The sequence below is a fragment of the Coturnix japonica genome, chromosome 2 (assembly GCF_001577835.2).
Source record: "Coturnix japonica isolate 7356 chromosome 2, Coturnix japonica 2.1, whole genome shotgun sequence".
Taxonomy (NCBI): Eukaryota; Metazoa; Chordata; class Aves; order Galliformes; family Phasianidae; genus Coturnix; species Coturnix japonica.
This window is the reverse complement of record NC_029517.1, coordinates 24,955,295-24,974,437: the sequence shown is the minus strand read 5'-3', so window position 1 is coordinate 24,974,437 and position 19,143 is coordinate 24,955,295. Positions and strand designations below refer to the sequence as shown.

At 36.0% G+C, this 19,143-nt stretch overlaps 1 protein-coding gene across 5 annotated transcripts in view; it reads left to right on the top strand.

Moving 5' to 3' along the window:
- The window catches only part of ETV1 (ETS variant transcription factor 1), a 66,206-nt gene extending 49,301 nt beyond the window's left edge, over positions 1-16,905 (top strand). For all 5 annotated transcript variants that reach the window (XM_032443167.1, XM_015853630.2, XM_015853631.2 and 2 more), the window contains 5 exons: positions 1,899-1,967; positions 4,538-4,606; positions 7,535-7,704; positions 11,285-11,386; positions 13,920-16,905. In XM_032443167.1, the coding sequence (XP_032299058.1) occupies positions 1,899-1,967; positions 4,538-4,606; positions 7,535-7,704; positions 11,285-11,386; positions 13,920-14,141 (632 nt within the window). In that variant the 3' untranslated portion in view covers positions 14,142-16,905. The remainder of the gene's footprint in view (positions 1-1,898; positions 1,968-4,537; positions 4,607-7,534; positions 7,705-11,284; positions 11,387-13,919) is intronic.
- The last annotated feature ends 2,238 nt before the right edge of the window (positions 16,906-19,143 follow it).

Below are 19,143 nucleotides of genomic sequence, written 5' to 3'. Positions count from 1 at the left end.
GAATAATCACTTTGGAAATGTTTCTACAATTTGATTAGAGTCTGACCCACTCTGATAGTCATAAATTAACTGATAGCACTTTAGGATAACAAGACTCTAGCTACTTTACGAGAAATAAACTTGCCTGCTGTATTTTTTCGGTCCTCTGTGGACTGTTTAAGTGCAAGCTAACCAAAAGATTAAGTAATGTTGGTAGAAACAATGCTTTTCTTAAAAAGACTCCAGATGTTAATTGTGATTGACTTTAGGAGCATGAGAGATGAAAGCCCAAGCTGGCTAAAAATGTAGCTTCTTGGATGCATACATAATTCTTTGTTCTGTGTACTCTGCTGTATCACTTTGCAAGAGTGGAGTTCATGAGTCAAAAGGGGTTTTGCTGCCAATACTAGGGAATTTTTACCTAAAATAGAAAATAGCATCTGTTTCAGTTCTTCAGCTTCCTCTTTTTTACGTAGATTTTTCCATTCTCCTTAAAACTCAGTCTGCTTGGTAAGATGAGTGATTTTTTGCAGGTGAACCACTACTTGTAGCCTTGACTTCTAGTCTATGGAGCTATACTTGACTTCTGTGATTGCTGAGTTGTTGAAACGTGTGGCTGCTCAGAATAGCTGTCTGAGACATTAGAGAGCAGGCAGGCACCGAGCATTTCATTGAGAGAGGAGGTAATGAAGAGTTTGGCACAGATGTTCAGGAGAAGCCAGGGATTTTTGGAGGGAACTTACTGCTGTCCTGTGTTTTACTTGTTTTGTGAGACCATTGTAAAACCTTATTTTCTTATCCTGCCATATCTTTGATACTCATCACTAATCATTGAACTGTGAAATTTGGAATGACGTTCTGGAAGAGTTTTTAGGCAGTATTGGAAAAATAATGTCTGCTCTTTCAACCATGGTTTACATCTCTTAGAGTTACAAATTACTGGTAACAGATTGAAAATCTTAAAGTAGAAATTTATCACAAGATCTAATAGGTTGAGTTAAACAAGACTTTTGATATCTGAAGTGAGTTAAAAGTGATCTGGAAGGGCAAACGTGTATGGCTTATTTATCTTTGCAAGTCCCTGTGCACAGATTATTCTTTCCCTGTGTCTTGCACGGTCCCTAATCAGCAACAAAGACATATAAAGAATATAATTTTTATTAATTTCTCTGATTTGTTGTTGTTGTTTTTCCCTCGTCTTTCTTCCTGCATATTTGAGTAGAAATGTGGAATGGAAAATAGATTTTTTGCATTACTTAGAATTTGTACACTATCTCTTTATTTTAGGAGATTTTTTTTTTTTAATTTTTATTTTTATTTTTTTTGGTTAAGAGTGCACATGCATAGGTGAAGGATGAAACTGGTGTAGCTGAATTCCTGTTTAATAGCAATTCCAGAAAATTTCTTCAACTTTCTACTTCAACTTTAGCCTACTTCAGATTCACCCTGACATTACTTAAATTCATGGGACTGCATTTGTAGAGTTTTTAAGAGCCTAATATGATTGGCAGGGCAGGTTTATCTATGTAATTGATTAAAAATATTGTGTTGAATTAGTTACAAGGATGGATATACAAGAACAAGGTTTAAAATACTTGTACTGCCTTGTGTGGATTTTTTTGTATGTAGATTATCTCAAATGTACATGTCACAGGGCTCAGCTTGTAGATAGGTAGATTGTCATAAGGGCTTGTGTTCAACTGCCTATACTGGATGCAATCTCTGATCTTCACTTTATGATTTTCTGTCTTTCACAATGCCTTGTGCATCCTGCTCTGAAAAACTGACTGGTTGTAAGGTTCTATCTCATTGTAACATGCATCTTCCTTGTTGCTCTTTTACCTGCAGTTGGTCTCATTGCTAACCTGCACTCTTCAATTCTAGACAGTTTTTTGACTAGCTTTGTCTTCTCCTTTCAGAAGTGCCTAGCTGCCATTCCATTTACATGAGGCAAGAAGGCTTCCTGGCTCACCCAAACAGAACAGAAGTTAAGTTTTCTATTATGTATCGCTTATGTATTGTATGAGAGAAATGGGGGAAAAAAAACACAACCTGGAGGAATTTGGGGTTCACTGGTTTAATCCTACTGATCGGAAGTATCTATCATCCTTCACTTCCCAGTTTTGAATTTCTGCTTTAATGAAGTTTTGTAGCTTCTAGTACCAGAAGTTGACTAGAATAGAACCAACATTATTATGAATTTACTCATTCTGCTTTTCAAGGGCTACAGCTGTTGGTAGGAAGAGGCAGTTAAAAACTTGTCCATACAACTCCTTCTGCTTAAATTATATTTTACAGACTTCTGGTGTGACAGACTCAGTTAACTGTTAAGTAATCCATTTTGTGCTTAAGAAATTTCAGTTTATGTTTGTTTCTTGCTTTCCTCCCTCCCCCCTCCCCAGTTTTTTTAGGATTTTTTAAATTCAGTGTTCTGGTTCATTTTGAGACCCAAGTTGTAAAGCCATTTTGTGTACATACCAGAGTGTTTAGTGACTTCAGTAAGGCAGAGCTTAAATCATTGTCAAAATTAATAATTCAGACTAATAGCATTTTATACATATTAGGAAGACCAGCAGACCTAAGCAAAAAATGACCACTGAGAAAGCAGTTATGACTTCCACTCTCCTGCTTTGATGTATCTTTTTTGTCAGTATACGATTTTTATTGTTGCTTAGAATTTGTTTGTTTTTCCTCCGTGGAACTAATTTCACAAACCCAATGAAAATTACATGAAATTGATGGGAATCCAAACAGATGTATGAACGAATGTCCTCTAATAAGACTTCATTCATTAGTGAAAAGACACAGCTGGAAAGGTGACAAAAGTTGCTAAAATCCACCTGTTTCTGGTGAGGAAGAAAATAGAAATAGTGGTGTGTAACAAGAAAGGTGAAATAGAAGCTGGAAATTTGTAACAGTGTTGGTATATTAAATTATATGAAATATGTAAGCTTGCTAAGGGAGGTGAAAGACATTAGGGAAAAGTACACAAAAGCAGGGCTAGGATCAACAGACCTGAGTTTTAATCATAGCTTAGACTGAAGAAGAACAGTCTTAGCCATGTTATGCACTCATAAGTACTTGGAAGTGGTAAAGTTGTTATGAATGACGCAGAGAAAAAAAAAGAGATGGTAAATATTTGTTCTCAGTCTTTAGAAATCAGTCAACATGATTTTATGACATAAAGGTCATGTTGAAGAAATCTGATTTCATTCTTTGTTGAGATTAAAAGTTTGATTGGTAGAGATAGCTATCTCTTGTATTGTATAGTTGGCCTATTTTTTTAATGGCATTCAGTTTGCCACTACATTACATTCTGATTAAGGAGTTAGCACTAAGCAGTATCAGTAAAGTAAACATTAAATACATTAAGGCCTGGCTTAGTGACAGATCTAAAAGTGGCCGTCATTGGCCAACCATCACTGAATGGATTTGTTTCTGTTACAGTTGTAGAAAACAGGAGTGTTGCTATTCAATATTTTCATTAAAGATATGGAACAAAGTTAATTGATAACTTTATGTCATGGCAGTAAATAATGGGCAGGACAGGGCAATCACACAAAGCGATTTTAATTGTGTGGTAATCTGGACACATTAAACAAAAAGGTTTTTTCATTTCTTTTCTCTCTCTCTTTTTTTCTTTTTCTCTTTTTTCTTTTTCTCTTTTTTCCTTTTCTCTTTTTTCTTTTTCTCTTTTTTTCTTTTTTTCCTTTTTTCTTTTTTTCTTTTTTTTTTCTTTCTTTTTTTCCTTTTTTCTTTTTTTTTTCTTTTTTTCCTTTTTTCTTTTTTTTTTTCCCCTTAATGATGAACATAGACCAAACCTGTGGAATCAGGAAACAGTGTATTGGAAAAAAAGGTTTTGAGATTGGCCTCCTCCTCCTTGGCTTCACATCAGGCAATCAGCCCAACCAGACATTTCTGGCATATGGCAAAAAATCCTCATGCAAGATTTGCGCAGTTAAAGAGGGCCAGAGGAGGGGATGTTTTGCTTCACCGGGTTGCACTGGCAAGGGTGATACTGGCATCCAATATAGTTCTGGTTAGTCAAGACATTAGAAATAGTATTGCAGGGTAGGAATGTACACAGAAGAAAGTGTTAGAAAGAATGCAATGTTATAGAGAGTGTCTTTTAGTGACAAAAGTAAATTTAATAAAATTACCTGAATTGGAGTAAATGCCTATCCTCTGCATGGATGGGGAGAAAAATCCTGAGTAGTGCTTCAGTCTAGCAGGCAGAAGACACACAGGAACTAAGGGTTAAAAGTTAAAGCCATGCTAATTCAAATAGGAAATGAGGCAAACATTTTGAAATAAATCATAAAGAAAAATGGGTGCTTTTTCATTTTTGCAGGTTGCGATTAGCAGTCTTTTGGGAATGTGTACGTTAATTAAGCACTCCTGTACTGTGGCCAAAATGTTGTGATTGGGTGGCGTGTAAAGGATGTGGGATATTAATCTGATTCCTGTATGACTTAGTGTTCCCTCTGGCATTAAGCCGATGGTCTCGTCTTTCTCCATGCATCTTTTAAACAAACACCTCTTTGTCTTTAACTTACAGGTTGTATGTATGAAAAGGGACCTAGGCAGTTTTATGATGACACTTGCGTTGTTCCAGAGAAGTTTGATGGTATGTATGACACATCTCCCTCTGTTCTCTTGTGTGTGGAGATGAAAAAAAGAAAAGATGGACTTTTCTCTATTGCTGATCAAAAAAAGGTCAGTAACGTTCTAATTTAGGATTCCTTAGCACACCATTTGCAGTGCACACAACAAAAGCTCATCTTTGTCTATTGCAAACAAAGTCTCGTTTTCAATGGGATGTTATTCAGATTTTGCCACTGAAGGATTCTGTATTCTAAGTTGGCTCAGAGGTGCTCAGTTCCTGTATTGTTAATAATGGGAGGATTTCCATAGCACTGATGATCACATACCTCTTCTTGTTAGAGGTTTAGTGAAGGCATCTCTTATAATTAACAAAACAGAGGAGAAAGCAACAGTTCTAGTATTACTGAAGATTAATCCTCTTGTTGTCTGTGAAGAGATGAATTGTAGGGAATGAGTATATAGGGCATTTTTGTTTGGTATAAGTGTTTTTGTGCTACGTTAGGCATTGTACTAGTGGCTTATTTCTGTATAGGATTGATAAAAACAAATCATCTACCCACTACCTATTCTTATAGAATTTTTTCAAGAGGGATTCTGGGGTCAAGTAAAATAAATGGCCTGAATTATCCTCAGTTACTCCAATGTAAAATGAGTTTCCTGATGTAACTCAGTTGATTTCAGATTTATTTCATTACAGACAAAGTAGATGGACTCAGTATTTCTTGCCGATGACTCTGTTAGTCTGCGACTTTGGGAAGTAATTTGGAGATCAATTACTTAAATTTGCTAGAGTGGCTTCTTTGAGTCACTGTATGTATGTCCACCTTTATTTATTTTAACATGAAGGGTGAGATGCCTTCTGATAAACCTGTGAACAGCTCTCTGACCATTGCTAAAGGAGAGCTGGAGAACTCCTGCCCTTTATTTTTTATTTTTTTTTTCTGCTTTGTTTTGTTTGTATTTCAGAGTTGGTAAGGAATGGTAGGAAATAAATAGAGAAATTTAAATAATATTAGCCTTCACCTAGTTCTAAGGATTGCTTAATCCAATATCATAACTGAAAGGGTGATTTATTTGGATGTTTGCTTTATATGCTGGCTTTGGAATGCTTTTTGTTTATTTGTTTGTTTATTTTCCACCGAGCATATCCTGTCACGTGTCTTAGTTTTGGTTTGTGTCTTGTTTATTTAGTTTTTCATTTTTCCCCAAACCATTGTGTGTCTGATCTGTTTTCAGTACTAGTAACAAAATTGTATTTATATTTATGGGAATGGAATCAGACCCTGTTCTAGAAAAAGTTAAAATTCTTTTTGAGGAGTACTTGTGCATTGCTTTCTTGAAAAGCTTTTTTGTTTGCTTGAGTTTTGTAAAGAGGAAGGAATGAAAATAGGAAAGAAATATAAATAAAATCAACAAAAATTAAAATTAAAAAAAAAAAATTAATAACATTTGGAAATGTTTGAGTGCTTGCAAAGCGTTAAGTCTGCTAGTAGCTGCTACAAGTGTTCATTGAGACAACACCTTGTCCTCCGGAAGACCAATATCATGACACAAATACTTGTGTTTATACTTGTAGCCTGATGACTTTTGAATAAAACGTAGCAAGTACGTTATTATGTTTTGCTCTGTAAAGCTAAAATGGGATAAACTCAGGACTAGCCTTGATGTTTCAGAACTACATTCTTAGCTGCTTGGTTTGAAATCAAAGCTCTACACAGACATTACCTGATTCTCTGTAATATTGCACTTGCTGTTTGTGCATTGCTCAGCTGTCATTAAAAGAAAAATACTGTCCTTGCAAAAGAAAGCCTTTCAGGACTGGAGCTTAAACCTCACATAAACCAAAAAGCCTTGTGTTGATTTATTTGTTTTCCACAGCTATTGACTCAATTTTATTTCCTGATTACAAAAGGAAGTGCTCCATTTTTAATATTATTATTCTTATTTTCACTACTTGAAGCCATTCAGTAATGACCATCCTAATGCTGTGGTTTGGTACTAAACAGGTCATATGTTTATTTACAAGGGCTGCAGGTCTGGTACTTTAAATGAGGAGGTATTTTTGTGGGTTTTTTTTTTTTTGTTTTGGTTTTGGTTTGTTTTTTTTTTTTTGCCAGTTTTTCAAGGATTGTTATTGTTTGCAGAAAATCAGCATCAAACCTTTCAGCTGTTGGTGCCTGAGTTGTTCATATGAATATTATGTAAAAACAAGAGGAACATAGTATGGATGAAGCAGGACAATTTTTCGTTGGCAGCTTGTGGATCAGCAGAATATTATTGGTTTTTGGATTCGAAATTTTAGAAAAACTACTTCTTTTCAGGGGAATACTGATCTAATATGTAGATACAAGTAAAAGTAATGTGTGTTTATATGCAAGTCCAATACGCCACAGAGAAACTCACATATCTTCAGGATTTGCATACCTGTATGTAAAGCATATGCTGTTTAAGTCCAAGTCAAATACTTTGTCAAATTTTCCTTTAGAGAATTTGCATGCAAAAGAAGTTTCATTCAATAGAGTTTTGCAGCTTTTGAAGCACTCATTGAATTTACAAAACTAGGGCTTGTTCGAAGTATAGTACACAAGTGCAGTTCTTTGGACATCAGGGTTGCTTGCAAAAATATTTCAAGGTTTTCCAGATAGAGGATATTACTAAACAGTTTGCAAGCAGGATTTGCATGTATCAGAAGTGAATGGGGATAGGCTTAGGGAGACTTCCATAAAGTGTGACTGAATTTAGGTACTTGTTTGCATATGAATATGTTATTGTAAGAGTGTTTACAATTAATAGCAGGAGAAAGAAGACTATTGCATTTGTGGACAGTTGGATAGTAAGCATTCTTTTCTTCAATTTTATTAACCTTAATGATTGCCTTGCCAGCCTATCTGACAAACTGAGTGATGATGCTTTTTGTGGATTGCTAAGCTAACATTGTTATTCTGTGCAGGTGACGTCAAACAGGAACCAGGCATGTACCGTGAGGGACCTACATATCAACGGCGAGGCTCACTTCAGCTGTGGCAGTTCTTGGTAGCTCTTCTCGATGACCCATCAAACTCCCACTTCATAGCATGGACTGGCCGAGGCATGGAATTCAAGCTGATTGAGCCAGAGGAGGTGGGTTAGATAAGCAGAGTGTCCTGATGTCCACTGCCCTGTACTGGAAATTTAACACTGTTCTTTCATAGTTAAGCATTGTTTTCTTTCAGTATTTCATTTCTTAGCACTTCAAAAGGGTAATAGAAAGAACTCACAGTGGGAGTGTTGAGACAGAGGTGTGCTTGAGCTTAGACTTAATTTTCTAGTCCTGTGAAATAATGAATATACTGCAAGTACTAGAGTTTCAAAATACTCAGTACTAATTGTTGGGCCCAAATTTTTCAGAATTATTTTTCCAGGAAGAGTTCTGTTCTACATTCCTTTGAAAACTTGTTCCTGAATAGTTTTTTTAGTATCAGATACTTTTCACTGTAAAGGTGTAGGAAGTTGGAAACTTTTATCTGTAGAATGAAAGACTCCAAGTCTGAAACACATGACAAAGAAATTTAAGAATGTGAGGCAGTAAAAGCCCACTGAAATAATATGAAAAGCTATCTTTTTAGTGTATTCTTGATTATCTGTATCATTAGATTGCTTACAGCACATTTAGATCCTACTCTTGCAAAAACTCTAGCACATGCACAGCTTCCCTGAACCATGAAGGACTCGTGGGGTAGATAAAATTACTTGTATAAATAAACATTTGCTGAACCGTGGCTTAGTTCACTAGTGTGATAAACAGGAATAAATTGAACTTTTATTGCATGAAATTTCTTGACTTGTTAAAATTAAATAATCTCTCCTGTGTTCTAAACAGCAGTGAAAACCATTAGAAAATCTTGTGTGTCTGAATTTTATTGTAGTGCTGATGTGGATGATGTGATGAGTATTGTAGAAAAGCAATATCATTCTGGTTTATATTTTGCAACTTGGAAGGGGTTGAGCAACAGAAGAGAACACAGCAAATTCTCATTTCAGATTCTTTCTGAGTTAGAGCTGAGTAGGAAGCTTTGGGGGTGTAAGGCAGCTTCTTCACTCTACCAGCTATTTCTGCCATTTGCGATCCATCTGCTGCCATAAGCAATCTGAAAGCTTTCTTGCATTTAAGCTTCATGATGCATCAACCGCCCTAAGGGTAGCTGGAGTCTGAGACAGTACTAATGCTCCTTTTCTTCCTGACATGGTCTGGCTGATGGGCAGGCTGCTGCAGAGACCCATGTGCCAGCTCTGTTCTTTCCAGGCATTCTCCAATGATACTTATATTCAACTTGGCAGATCCTGACACTGTGCATCTGAGGATTTGACCACAGAACATCCGTTGCTCCAATCTCAGTACCCAACATTTTTTAAAGATCAAAAAACTTATTGAAAAATGGTTCCCAGCAGATGGTGCAAAAACATTATAGATTTTATTAGATATGGAAAGGAAAATATTTTTTTTTTTTTAAAAAAAAAAAAGCTGTAAGATTTCCTTTTTTCCTTTTTGCATAATTCCCTGAAGAGATAGATGTAAGTCAGTCAGATCATCTGCTTCTGTGACTGCACAGCATGCACAGCGGTTGCTTTGTGTTTTCAAGTAACGTTGCATTGAAGATCTGGAAAAGGCAGACGACTTACTTGAAACTTACTTGCTCTTCTGTGCTTTGTGAGTACAAAGGAGACTAAGTTGTTTTCACGTGAATGCCATGGATCCAACAGAAACTGTTGATTAAAATAAGAATAGCCTGTGGGAAGTTGCACACTTCTGTTGGTTGCCAAGTGTAAATTGAAGGGAAGTCAAAGAGCTTGTTGATTCAGCTGTGGCAGGTTAGGATGTCAATGGTATGACCTTTGTATCCCATCCCTTTCTTCAGATTTATGTCCCTATAGAAGGGGTGATGACAGAAACAAGTACATATCAGCTTTTTGGGCACCATAGTTCATTCAGAAAGCATGTGACTGTAAATAGTGGTGGTTTAAAACTGGCGTAGGGCCATTTCTGCTGCCTTGTCATAGGCATAGTAACCTTCAGCAGTGAGATGAAGTGGAAGGCTAGAACCCCAAATCACTTCCCCAAAGCATGATTTGATATATGCTCTGCAGATGAAGGACAGGAAGACTCGCTTACAAAGACTACTTCTGGACTTTCTTGCCTTTTCACATGTGTTAAGATAACACACAGTTTAACATGTTCTTGATGATTGTTTTGTTACAGACACTTTGCTGTATTATGCAAACTAGATACAATGGTGATTTTTAGGAGTGTGATTAATGCAGGGAAAAACTTGGCAGGAATGAAGAAAGAAAGATGTAGGCATGTGTTACAAAGATGAATAGGAGATTCGCAGTTGCATATCTCAGCCAAATCTACAGCTGGTATAAATTGACATGATTTGGAGATATGTTTCAATGCAGCTAAAACTTGGCTAAAGTGAGCAAAGCCTTGATAATTTACTTAAGCCTGAAGGTCTGAACTATAGAAAGGAAATAATGCTTTAAAAAGAAATTGTAAATAATTACCGTCCAGGTGGAGATCAAAGTCATGGGTTTTACTGTTGTTATTTAGCCCCCTTCAGTTTTCAGTGCTGGATGTTTCCTATGGTTTGCAACAAAAGACACCAGACACCTATTGGAAAGTGTTGTAGAGCTGTCTGCAGAGAAGATGAGTGGTTACTCTTTCCTTTTTCCAGAGCTGTATGCATATATGCATATGCACCTCACAAACATTTTTATAGTATGTGTTTTAGAGAGTTCATCACCTCTTTTTTCCCTCCTTCATTGACATGGGTAGTCATTTGTACAAACAGTAATTGATACGTTGCCAACGACCAGTTATAATTTTGGGTGGGGAATAAGCTGTTAAGCTCTTTAAACAAAAAGCCTCTTTCTCCAGAACTACCTTTGGCAATAAAGCAGGAGGAATAAAGGCAAGTAGAAATCATAGGAACAGAAGCCATATCATTCTCTGGAATGGTTCACTAGCTGATAATGTCTACTTTTTGATGTTATTTTTAAGGGAAATTACACAACTACAGTTGTGTAGTTTCCGTCTGGTTCATCATTCTGCCATATGGTTCCTCCAAGTGAGGAACTTTCTTATTTATTTTTTTTATGTAGTGTTATTCAGGGCTTACTTTTGACTCCCATCTTCTAATGGTCTCAGCATTGATGTTCTTCCAAGTTATGGCCTGTATTAGTTCATGGACTAAGTTTGTGTGTATGTTTTTTTAAAGTCATTTATTAGTTTTCTAACAGAAAAGAAAACACAAAAAAATAGTGCAAATATTCCTATGGCAAACTAAAGAAGAGTTTTCGTCTTTCTTTAAAGTTTTCCTGTGAAACTTGATAAATATTTTTTTATCATCTTTATCACATCTTTATATGACTATTTTTCCATTGTTTTTCTTTAAAAAACAAAACAAAACAGTGGCAACAAGGAAAACCAGCCCATCGCTTGGTTTGCAAATGAGCAGGTCTATTCTAAGTTTAATGGATGATGATGAGTCCAATTAAAAATTGTGTTAATACATAGGAAATTCAGGTCACAGCAGCGTTTTCTCTTTTATTTATGCATTCTACCTGCAGGGTTCCCCCAGTCAATCCCCAAATAAATATCTGATGATAAGATCTGCTTGTGAAACGCATTTAACAAATCAATGCTAATCCATTTTTGTGGCAGGTGGCACGTCGCTGGGGGATTCAGAAAAATAGGCCAGCTATGAACTATGATAAACTTAGCCGATCACTTCGCTATTATTATGAAAAAGGAATCATGCAAAAGGTGAGCAGCTAATTCTGTATTAAATTTCACTGAAATGTTGAATATTAATCCACAAGTCAGTTTACAAGGAGTACTTATAACTACATTGTTTAGATACATTTTTCATCTCATTAGACAAACACTAGGCTCTTTTTTTCACCTTCCACATCCAGTATATGCATCACAATATCTTTTTCTGTGGAAAAAGTGTATGTGGTTTTAGTTCATACAATGCACATTAGGATTAAAGGGAAAGAGGTAACATTCAAGGATATCCAACAGAGCTTCCTGGAACGTGGGAAAGGCAAACAGCAGAGTACAATAAGAATAATACAGTTCTTAATTTACTGACCAGTGCTTAGATACTTTTCTAACTGCAAGTTAAGGGAGAAAAATGATTCCTATTAAAATACTAAATATTTTACCAGTTTTTGTAGTAATAGTTTTGTAATAATACTATTTTTAATAGAAATTCGGTATTTTATAATATACTGAACTATGAGAAATAGTTAACAAAAAAATATGTTTAGCAGCCTGGTCTTACTGACAGTATTCAACCTATTATTTTTCCATGGTTTGCTGATTTATATGTACATTTTAAAATCTTCCTATGTAGAGTTATGTAGCTTGACAACATAGGAGACCTCCTACTTCTAGGAAATTATAAGATACAGTCAAAGATCACAATGAACACCTTGTGCTATGTATTTGTTCCATATCTTTGAACATTCATTTTGTGCTCTGTGATGATTAACATACTTAAACCTTCCATTGGCCAGCTGCATTAGTGAAAACAATGCCCTCAGCCCAAGTTGCTGGGTAGCTTTTCCAGTAGAGCTTTTGAAGTCTGTGTTTGGAGTTACCTACTACAGGTTCTCTTGCTGTTACACAGGGATTATTGTAGTGATCACCTGTTTCACTCTCTGGGGGTCAGCTTGTACAACCTGTGCTTCAACAGCACTGCCCTATCCATTTTTATGCATCATTTACCTGTGCACTTAGTTTCCGTGAAGTGGACAAGAAACTAGGTCCAGTCAGGGAGAAACAGAAATGCTTGGATTTGCTGGGTACTGATGCAGACAGAGGTGTTCCTCATTGCAGTTTATAATTTTGGCTGCATGGACAATTCAGGGGCAGCCCAGAATCAAGAACAAGCAACAAAGAGTGTACAATAAGTTGAAAGTTTGAGGATATAAATATAATATGAACATATCCATTTAACACGGAAAATTCTTCTGACAACTAACTTGCTATCTCTTTACTATCTAATGAGCATATTTAATACACATTTTAAAAACTAATTTGATTGCTTACTTTTCTAACATAGCAATGTTTGAAACTTTCCCTTGGATCATCTTATCTGTCAATTTAGTCCATACTAAAACTAATGGGGGTTATAAATTTGTAGCAAGTTTCTTTACTGCACGTATATTTATCCCCTTTAGTTTTAAGTTAAGCACTGGTAATAGACTGTGTAAATATCCTGCTTCTGAATGTAGACTTCAGTCTGTAAAATTTCCTGACATTACTTTGCTGGGAAAAAAAAAAAAAAAAAAAAAAAAAATTATCCTGCAGATACAGTCTCTACCAAAACATTGCATTCGTAGAAAGATAAGATGAAAATTTAAGGAGATGGTACAGACTGTTTTGCACTCATATGAATCCAGTTAAGTTTGCAATACTTTTCCACCTTCATTCATTCATTTTCAGCGCATTGCTGTGTGGTGTTGCAAGAAGCAATGATCTTTCTGATTTTTATTTTCAAATAATTTTAGTTGATGTGAAAGCAATATTGCTCATATTTTTTTACTGTAATTCTTTAAATAGGGCATTTGAGGAGGCACTATTGAGTAGCTTTTTTTTTTTTTTTTCATTTTAGTAAGACAGTAATTCTGTTTGTTTTGGTTTGGTTTGTTTTTCTTTAACAGCATTCTTTAGCTTTTAAGTGGACAAAGCACAGACATTTAGTGGTATTTCTGAATAAGGGAAAACTAGGATCGTTGGACAAATTGCCACTCCATAAGCAAATCTAAATGTCCCAGGCTTTGCATGAGCAATTGCTAAGTACATATTAGCTTACGTATTTGCTTACGCTGTCCCTGTACAATCAGCATGCAGTACAACTAAGTGCTTTTATACTTAGGTATGAATCAATCTATGTAAAGTGAAATTCAGATCTCTATCATGCAATGTGATTCTTTTTTCCACTTTGTACAGTGTTGGACTTAGTCATTTTATTTTGCCTCTATAGTGACTATTTGTTTACATTTTCCTATACTAACAGTTCCATTTGTGGCAAGTATTGGAAACAACCACAAACCAATTTGGAAAGTAAAATAGCTAGTATGTCTTCCAAGAGGATATCACGTGTTTCAGAATCAAGACAGTTCTGCATAGTCTGCTTTCTGCAGATCCCTAATGTCTTTACTATTGTCCTTACCCATTCTGCTGCCTCGTTATTTACTGTGTAATGAAAATGAGTTCTATAGAAATCTGTTGAATGTAGAATTGCAAAAACATCAAGACTTACACTACCTTTTTCTATCATCCTAAGGTTGCCGGAGAAAGATACGTCTACAAGTTCGTGTGTGACCCTGAGGCGCTTTTCTCCATGGCCTTCCCAGACAACCAGCGCCCCTTACTGAAGACTGACATGGAGCGCCACATCAATGAGGAGGACACTGTTCCCCTGTCCCACTTTGACGAGAGCATGGTCTACATGCAAGATAGTGGCTGCTGCAACACCCACCCATATAATGAAGGCTACGTCTATTAACAACAGTGACAGTAAAGGGGGCGTTTTCCCCCTCTCTTAGGCTTCTCCTCTTTCACAAGAGCCAGAGGAAAGCTGAATCGACTTCAGTTTGTTTTTTAAATAGTACACTAAAAGGGGCTTTTCCTGTTGCATTATTCCTATGGTCTGCCATGGACAGCGCACTTTATTTGAAAGGGGAGGGTTGGAAACTAAACATTATTGTGTGTAACAGGAGGAAAAGGGTGGGTTTGCTTTTTATTAAGTTTGGGAAGGGAACATACAGGTTTTAAGTACAAAAAAGCTATATCATGTCTGTTTTGTTTCATATCAACATAAGATATTGTACTTTTTCTCTGGGTATCCATAGTACAGTTAATTCTCATTGTGCAAAATAACCACTTGCTGATAATATCAGCACAGCATGCCTAAGGCAGTTGTTTCTTGCCATTCTTAATTGTCTTTCTGCAGATATAAAAGAGAAGCAAAGCGTATACTGTGGCATTTAATTTATAAGTTTGAAGTGGTGGACCTTGCAGCTTGCCTCCAAAAGCAAACAAATATCTCTAGAGTTTTACTTTGTTGACTAAAATAATAATAATAATAATAATTAAAAAAATAAAATTTAAAAAAAAAAAAATCCCACATTTGCAGAGTAGCCTTAAGAACAAGGACTAAGTCACAAAATCCCTGACTTCAGACTGCAACCTGTATGCTGTAATTGGAGTCACATTGCTATACATATATGGCCAGTACTATCACTTGGACATTCCGAGATCCATTTAAGGGTAGTAATTACATGTGATAGGCTGTCTGATGATCATGTCAGCATTAAATATGGGATCATGATCAGGACGGAGAAAACATTTCGTATCCTTCCATTTCCTTTGGTACATAAATAAGTTATTTAATCAATAGGAATTAACTGTACTAAGTCACATATCTAATTATGCTGTTTAGACACAGCTAGCACTCCTTGAGAAAAATATCCAATACACTAAATAGGTACTTTAGTAATTTTTAGACATGGTACCCATTAATATGCATTTAAACCTTTTACTGCTGTGTTATGTTGATAACATATATAAATACTAGATAATGCTAATGCTTCTGCTGCTGTCTTTTTCTGTAATATTCTCTTTGATGCTGAATTTACTATGACCATTTATAAGCAATGCTGTAACTACAGGTAGCATTTCAGGACAAAATAGATGACTTGAACCATTTATTGCTTAGAAAATAGCTTACGCCATAGCTGTGCTATAAGCAGCTTTTATGCGCATCCACAAATGACTAGTAAGCTTCAGCTTGCTGAGGAAAGCTCTGCAGAACCTTTTGTGATATTCGGTGGAACAGAGAGTAGACGAACTGTCAATACCATGAAGTCGCTGTATGACATTGTAGTGCTGGCACTGATGTTACCAATCAACTTGTTTTGGACACTAAATGTAAATGTGATCAGATATGCTCGGAAGACAATTCAAATTTTGAGTTCTTTTTTTTTTTTTTTTTTTTTTCCTTCCCATTATTTATGTTTTTAAATTGGGTCTTTTTGGTTGGGTTTGTTTTGTGGGTTTTTTTTTTGTTTTTTTTTTGTGAGGGGTAATCTGAAATACAAGCCACACACAATATTCTGTCTGTACAATGGAGAAAAAACAAACAAACAAACAAAAAAGACAAAGAAAAAAAGAAGAAAATTCTAAAGGTTTATGAGCACCTTTTCTGAAGCGTAATATATCCTAGTTTGAGGGAAGGGGGAGCTGGTGAGATCATGATTTCTTTCTTTGCCCAGTGAAATTTAAACAGGTGTTAGATGGAGTGCATCATTTTCCTATGTTCTTGAGAAGTGGGAGGAAAATGAACATATAACCATAAAACAGTAATTTTCATCACAGTGGATGGGTTTCAAAGGCAGTTCTTGTTTGTGAGTAAATTTTCCATCCTGTGTCAGTTAAGACATCAGTTAAGCTATGAATATTTTAATAAGCAATTAATCAAAAGTAAGGAAGTAGTGATCACTAGAAACCACAGGTGCGTAAAAAACATATGAACAGATATTTAATTTAGTTAGATCCAGAAGACAACATATTTAATGGGAGTGTGTATATGCCTTATTATGTCACCTAATTCCATCATCTGTAATTCTTAATGGCACTTAAATTTGCAGTGATCAACCCAGAATCACAAGTCTCAAACTGCAGAATTAGCAAGAAGGAATGAGAAAAGGATAAGTACGATTGTTTAAAGGAAAACAAAACAAAACCAGTTTCTATTGAAATAAGGTTCAAATGAAACATGCTTTGATGAAAAGTCCATAGATTGGTTTTGGTTCTCTAATGTCAGCATAAAGCGCCTCCTGCCTGTGGCAGGATGTGGGTGTGGGAGAGGGCTTGGGCAAAAAAAGAAAGGAAAAAGAGGAGGGGGGGAAGGAAAAAATGCATAAAATGTGTAATATTTAAGAAGAAATATATATATATATATATATATCTGTATACGGTAGTGACTCACTGAAAAAACAAGCAATCAGACCAACATTACCATGATCTCTCAGCAGAAGATATAAAAGTCTTTCACTGAACCGATTAACCCTTTTTAAATGTACGTAAGACGTTTATTTAAAGTCTGTTTTTATTCCACTTTTTCATTTCTTTGAGTCTGGTTTTGGGTTGTTGTTTTCTTTTAGGGTTTTGTTTTTTGGTTTTTTTTTCTTTGTTTTGTTTTTTTTTGTTTTGTTTATTTGTTTGGGGTTTACAGGTAGAATAATAAATCTGGCAGCTGATTCCTGCAAGATTGTTGTGTATTGGATTCCTACACATTCGGACTGGAGAGGCACAATAACATTCTCCTTTTGGAAGAGGAGATAATGATGGTCTGTTCCAAGGAAGAAAGGAAGAGGGAAAAATGAGGAGTACATACAATCCACTGGTAGCTATATACGAGTCATAGTTTTAGGTTGACAGAACACTGTATTTTACTGACAAAAGAATGAAGGATAGCTGATGTAAATTTAGAGGACTGATAACAACTGAAAACTCATACACATTTTCACAGAGCATTTTAATATCCTACTGAATTTGACTGTGTGTGTTTTCAATTGTATATTAGCAGGAGGAAATACACAGGCTTCATCTGTGCTCCTGTTTAAGGAGAAACTGTAAAGGAACAAGCTTGTGCATGCTGGCTTCTGTGTGCTTGCTGCCAATAGCATCAGACAGCATGAGGTAGTGCCACTGTGAAGCTAACCTGGGAGATATCACTGCAGAACTCATGCACAGTGTCATGGCTGTAGGTGCTCAAATGTTCTTCCTTTGCTGTAGCAGTTCAGCTACATTGGAAGCACAAATTCTGCCTTAGGAATATGGCTTTCCATGCTAGAGAACCAAGGCCTTTTCTCTCCAAGGTCACCAGTGTAAGTCCTATACAACGACTGTGGTGCAGTTCTTAACAGACCTTATCTGCCTGGTTTACTTTAGAGTTGAATATTGTGGTAATGAGGATGGATGAAAGTATGGGAACATTTTCTCCCATATTTCCCCATGAAGAGCCCTTTGCTCAGGGCCCTTTCTACTTTGAGATTTGAGACCATTTTCCAGGGGTTAGTGCTTCAAAGTTGTATGGACATCAGACTGGGTTGTACTGCAAATTCATCTTTATGTGACAATATCATCTAGTAAATGTTTTTGCTTTTTTTTTTTTATTTCAAAAAAAGAAAAAGTATTTATTTTTCTTGTTGTTAGTATGAAATGGACTTGTGTGTACAAAGAGTATTATGATGAAATTGTTGAGTTGTTAATAGCTATACTTTTTATTCTGGTGATTATTAGTTTCAGTTTATATACTACAGGTAATAGCACACATGAACAGCCCTACTCAGTGTTCACTTAATAGCTCTGAGGACTTTTACAAATAACATCCTTCAAAAATGTTTTGGGAGTCTTAATTAATGTGGTATTTTACCTTCTTAAGAATCACCAGTCTGAAATACCCCACTTGAATCTAGCTGTAATAGTCTAGGAGATTTATATTTTTATTATTTTATTTTTAATTAATTTATTTTTTTAATCCTGAGTCTACTCTGCTTGGAAGAAAGGTAGCAGCTGTGAGCAGGTGCCTGTACCTTGGAAATTCCAGTTCAAAGTCCCCTGCGTTTTGCTGAGATACCAAGCTACAAACTGGAACATGTGTGATAGATGGCTGCACTGTCTTCCTTGTTCTTACACAGAGAGGGGATTTCATTGCCTCATCTTCTGTTGCTTCTGCTACAGGAGTGATAATTTCTGGTGGGGCGGAGGGGGTGGAAGGTAAAGATAAGGTCAGTAGCATTTTAAAACTACAGGCTTACCCAGAGAATATCTATTAGATCCCTAAGAATCATACACATATAGGCAAGGGGCTGATGGCCACCCAGCTTTCATGACCATATAGGTAGCGTAAGTACAGGAAACTTCATGTCTTACTTCAGGAGGCTGAAATACTGGATTTCTATTGAATACAAATTTAATTTCTGTGGGAAGGAAATACTTATGCCATCTTGTGTAATAGTCTCAAAATTCCCATGAAGAATCTCATTGACATTTTCCCAAATAACTATTTTTATGTGTGAAAATGACACCCAAAACATCACCAAAAGAAGGGATAGATAAGCATACTGTTCTCCAAAACTATAGCACCATGTATCCTAGAAATGTATGATGTCTTTATACTGCTGCTGTATTATCCATACTGCAGACTTTTATTGAACTAACCTCTACAAAACACAGCATACCCCAAGAGCTGGTGGGTTTGTTGTGTGTTTTTTTTTTTTGGAAACTTCCTGATATTAATATACATTGCAGGACAGTATCTCTGAGGCAGGGTCATAGGTGTTTAGACTTGATAAAATACAATTTTAGCTTTTACAAAGCTCTCTGGACATTTCTGCTCATGTCCATGCGTTTTGCTTGCAGCGTAGTGAGGTTACTACAGCCACTGATATTATCTTTATTTTTGCTGGTTTGCTAGTAGCTTGGTTCATTTTCTTTTACAA